The 5,449-nt window shown below is 40.6% G+C and overlaps 1 protein-coding gene across 1 annotated transcript in view; it reads left to right on the forward strand.

Annotated features, from left to right (window-relative positions):
- Positions 1-5,449, forward strand: part of LOC105301928 (mucin-16) — a 142,897-nt gene that overhangs the window by 18,581 nt on the left and 118,867 nt on the right. The window contains exons 4-5 of the mRNA XM_023520274.1: positions 73-2,164; positions 3,756-3,860. Of these exons, the coding sequence (XP_023376042.1) occupies positions 73-2,164; positions 3,756-3,860 (2,197 nt within the window). The remainder of the gene's footprint in view (positions 1-72; positions 2,165-3,755; positions 3,861-5,449) is intronic.

Below are 5,449 nucleotides of genomic sequence, written 5' to 3' on the forward strand. Positions count from 1 at the left end.
ACCACCTCTCCAGTGGAGACCAGATTGGCTTCTAGTCCAAATGCTCTCAGAGGGAGACACCCATCATTTGAGGTAGATTCTTTGACCTATCCTGTGACATCACCTAGAGAGATCGCGAAATCCAGGGAACAGAAAGGCTCAAGACTGATAACAAGGCATGCGGGACATGACATCTCCTCTCCTGAATCCACCTCTGCAGGAGACATCATAGAAATCACCAGTGTTCCTCCGTTGCCATTGGCCTCAACCCTTGGTGAAAAAGAGTCAGGATTCAGCACATTCTCAGTCCGGACAGTCACCTCCTCCATGACCACAGGGAACCACCATAAGACCACAGAAAGAATAGAGCCCAACTCGGCGGTCTCCTTGTCCACGACACTAAGCCCTGCAGCGACAAGTGCTGATAGAGTCAGAAGTACCCGTTCCTCTCTGGCCGTTTCGTCTCCATCAGCGGCAGGGACAGCAGGCAGTATCCACACCCTCTGCGCTTCCTCCGAAGCCACAGGCACGCTCACCATCCCCACAGCCGGGACTTCAGCTTCTGAATGGTCCAGTGATCCTAGAACTCTAAGCCTTGCCAGTGATTTTGGAATGTATACTACATTTTCTCCATCTATTCACTCCACCTCGTTGGAGACCAATATTCGTGCTTTAACTCCTGCAGATGTATCAAAGGGAGTTTTGAATTTATCTGTTTCTCCTGAGACCTCTGCTTCTAGAATGAAGTCCACCTTGGCTTTCACTGCTGCCCCCACCCAAGACTTTTCCACCATGGACACACAGACTTCCCTTACACCTCTCTCATTCTCATCTCACCTAGTGAGTGAGCTCAAAGCGTCAAGCAATGACTCAGTTACAGACTCAATCAACAGAGCTCTTCCGAAAACATCTCACCTCTTAAAGATTTTGGCTTTTGCTTCTACAGCAATGACATCACAAGCCAACATAGGGTCATTTAATTATTCCACTGCACCTAGAAATTCAACTGGGTCAGAGAATAGTACCAAAGCTGAGACAGCACCAACCACTGTGTCAGCCTCTGCCTCCTCTCTCTCTGCTACTATGGGCATCACCAGATCCACTTCCCCAACAACCAGATCCATGGAAGGAACTTCTTTCAGGGAACCAACAATAGCGACGTTCATGACAGAAACCATAAGTGACCTAGCCAGTGTTTTTTCTACTGTTTCCACCAATATAGCAAGCACGATGGGCTATGACAATGAAAGAAGGTTGAGAACCACGCAGTTGCCCACTGGAACCACAACTTCATCTGAGACATCTACAGACTTAACTTTGGCCAAGGAAAGTATCCCAGTCTCAATATCTTCATCTCAGTCCATGGGTGCTCCTAGCTCAAGCACTCCAGGGGGGGAAAGCCAATTGGTTGGCACATTTTCTGATTCCCCATATCATTTGACCACTGGAGAGAATACATTTTCTGTAAGCCAACTTCTGACTTCACAAATGGTTGCCCCAGCTTCCTCTGAGGCAACCACTCCTGGAGGGCAAAATGGACTCAGTTCAGAATCATCAGTGACTGTGAGGAAGGTTGGACAAGTTTCCTCTTCTTCAGCCTCCTCTCTGTCCTCTGAGATGACTATTCCATCATTGACTTCCCTCAAAATGGGGGAAACCATAGGCTCTACCTCATTCTTCCCTAATGTTCGGGAAATGTCAACTGAGAAAGTGTCAACTTTCTCTTTGGCCTCTGGACTGCTAGGCATAAGATCTCTTCCATCTCTCCCAGGGACCACATCGTCCATGGGTATTTGGGAAGATGCAGGGACAAGCTCAGCCACCTCATTGTCTAGTTCATCTTCTGAAGGAGAAATAAATTCCTCTATTCACTTATCCTCTACTGTTAACAACAGCCCTGATCCTTTTGATCTGTCCACCCGAGCAGTGCCCAGGGCCTCTTCCTTAGACCCCACAACCTCAACTTGGATATCTTCAGAAGCATTTAGCGACATTCAGGCACAGACAAGTTACAAATCTCCTGAGGCTATTTCCTTCTTGGGAAGTCCAGGGACAGAGCACACCATCCTGAGAGTGGAGACTGGACTGGCCAAAACCCTATCAGGAGAACTGACCTCTTCTGAGTCCAAGAGAGAGCCCCCCTGGACATCCACCTCTTCACTGTCAGAGGCCCCAATCAACAGAGGTGAGAATTCTTTGTCAGGGAATATTTATGTCCCTGATCTTGACAGCTTACCCCCATTCATGAGTAAGAACCTGCTGCTTCTGCCATCTTGGAAATAGATTTGTTTGTCTGTTTGTTTTAGTTGGTCATGGAAGATGGTGAGAAATCTTTTTTTCTTCTTCCCCCACAAGGTTTCTTTCTTGTTTTGGTTCAGGATTCTTCATGCAGGGGAAATCCAATTGGCCATGGCAGCCATTACGGTCCCCTGTGTATGGTTTCCTATTTCACTGTAGAAGTCACCTGCATGTATTCATAGTTATACGATTGCCCATCCATATCATGCTTTGTAGCCTTTCCTGATAAATATCACATTAAAATAACTTTTGCATTGTGGTAAATTATAGCCAACATAAAATTTGCCATTTAAACCATATTTAAATATATAATTCAGTGGCATTAAGTAAATTCACATTGTTGCACAATAATAACCACTATAAGAAATTTTTCATCATTCCAAACCAAAACTTGGTATCCATTAAACAACAACTTCTCATTTTTTCCTCCTCTAGCACCTAGAGTCACCATTCTTTCTGTCTCTATGAATTTGACTATTCTGGGTACCTCCTATAAGTAGAATCACACAATACTTGCCCTTTTTTGTCTAGCTTATTTTACTTTGCATAATTTTTTCAAGGTTCATCTATGTTGTCATGATGTCAGAATTTTATTTTTTTAAGGCTGAATAATATCACATTTTAGGTATATACCACATTTTATTTATTCATACATAGATAGACATTTGAGTTTTCTCTTTTATCTGTTGTGAATAATGCTGTTATGAACTTTAGTGTACAAATATCTGTTTGAGTCCTTACTTTCAATTTTTTTGGGTATATTCCTAGAAGTGGAATTGCTACATGATATGGCAGAATATCATTGTTTTTATGTTTAGGTGTTGAAACTTTTCTCAGAGTCACCTATTCTCATCTAGATAGGAATCAATCCATCATGAATATGAGACCCTAAACCTCCCTAGGTATCCATGATTAAAGACCCTTCTCAATAAGAATGGTGAAAACAGGAATATGTGGCTTCTGTGTCTGTCTCTTTTCCCTGAAATGACTGACCACATCACCTTAGTTACCTCATTTATAAAATGAACAGCTTCCCATCATCATCTAAAAGTCTTTCATGATAGTATCCAGGATTTGCCCTTCACCATGTCCTATTAAAATATCTGAGATGAAGTCACCTGAGCAGCTCTCTGGTTTACTCATATACTTCTTTGACTAGCCTATTCTCTATGGAATAGACCAGCACATTGATGTCCATGACTTTATGTGGCTTCTTTTGATGCTGAGACTAATGAGATAAAAGTATCAATTACTGTCTTTTAATACTTTATTCTGCCATTCTTGCTTATGGCACAATCCCTGTGCAAACTTTGAGTTCAAATCACCCAGAAACACATGTCTTCCTGACTCTAGTCATTAAATAACACTTTCTTGTAAATAAGTGTCTTTGTTTCCAAAGTGTCCACGTGTTAATTTTTCCTCTGTGTTTTCTTTCTAAACTGATCAGTATCCATCTAATCCATCTGTCTCTCCTACAGGCACTGCTGGGACTGTGGCATCCACTACTAATGTCCCCATACATGAAAGTTTCTCATGGCTGAGAAGTGACCGTTCAACACCTATGACAGCAGTTTACTCTGCAGGTATGATGGCTGCAGCTTAAATTTGTCTCTCTAAGAACCTTGTTGTTTATTCTCTGATAAATTTGCCTTTCGCTAGAAATAGTCTGGAAGTTGATACCATTTGGCTTTCTTCTAAAAACGTTGATTTCTCTGTTCTGTTTCTTCACTATGGACTTAAGTGTTTCTAAGACCACAAGAGACCATTTTGGGTTCAGGGGATTTTTATTAGTAGATGATTCTTGCTGAAAGAGATCTGAAACTAACATAATAAAAATTGATTAGGAATGGTAGATGGTTCCTGAAATTATCCTATATGAGAAGGAGCCACCATATTGGAGAACGTGATGCCATCAGAAAGTTAATTCTGTGTCCTGGAGCTTTTCCCAAAGGAAAGCTGTTTTCTCTTTTCAGGAAGAAGTGATGGAGGCCTAGAGACTGACCAATATTTTTATAACCTAATTTCCCTGCACTTAACTTCTTTTTAAAGTCCAAACATGAGTCTCTAAGATGGAAAAAAATAAGATAGGAAAGAAATTAAACTATATTCTAATCCCTTAAAAATAATATTCAGTGGTCAAGGTTTTTAGATGGGGAAGGTGTATCGTAGATATTTGGTGTTAAGGCCAAGTATAAAGAAGGAACAGTGGACATAGAAAAGGAGGGACAGAATCTCTTCCCATTTTTGTCAAATTGAGATTTGTTAAATATTCTCTTAGAACAAACTCAGAGATCAATTTGATAAGCATAGAAACCTCACTGTAACCATTAATACTTCCTACAATCATGGGTACATTTTTTAGAATACGGAGGGTTGGGTGGGAGTACCATTGCAGATTAGATTTCCTCAGAAAAAGCAGGAATTGTCCTCTTCATTCATAGACAAGCAGGAACTCCAGTTCCACTGTTTCATATTTTCCAAACAGCCAGATGATCCTGTCACAGACAGACCTGTACAACAGCATCCAAAAGATGACAAAGACCACTGATATATCCACTACCCAAGGCTGGCAATTTCTCTTTTAAGAATTTGAATATTCAATTCCCATTTCTCTTAGCTTTTAGTGTTTTTGCTGAAAACTCCAATGATAATCTAATGAGTTTTCCTTTATAGGTTACCATCTTCTTTTCCCTGGCTGCCTTGAGAATCCTTTCTTTGTCATTAATTTTGATAATTTTAATATAATGTATCTTGAAGAAGGCTTTTTTGGGTTGAGACAATTAGCTGTCCTGTTTGCTTCTTGGGTTCGAGGATCCTCTTCTTTCCATAGGTTTGGGAAGTTCTTGTCAACTGTTTGAATAGGCATTCTGTTCCCTTCTCCCTTTCTTCTTCTTCTGATATACCCATTATTACTATTATTATGAAATACCTTTCTGATGGTATCAGTTAGTTCTCGTAGAGCTCCTTCATTTTTTTTTACTCTCAAGTTTCTCTCTTCTTTCATCTGCATCATTTCCAGATTTCTGTCTTTGATATCATTAATTCTTTCTTCCATCTGCTCAGCTCTATTTCCTAAGCTAGCTATTTCATTCTTCATCTTTTTTATTGAGTTCTTCAGCTTCAGATGTTTTATTTATTTTTTTTGGAGTTCCAGTCTCTTCAGTAAATTATT

The sequence above is a fragment of the Pteropus vampyrus genome, unplaced genomic scaffold, assembly GCF_000151845.1.
Source record: "Pteropus vampyrus isolate Shadow unplaced genomic scaffold, Pvam_2.0 Scaffold255, whole genome shotgun sequence".
Lineage (NCBI taxonomy): Eukaryota > Metazoa > Chordata > Mammalia > Chiroptera > Pteropodidae > Pteropus > Pteropus vampyrus.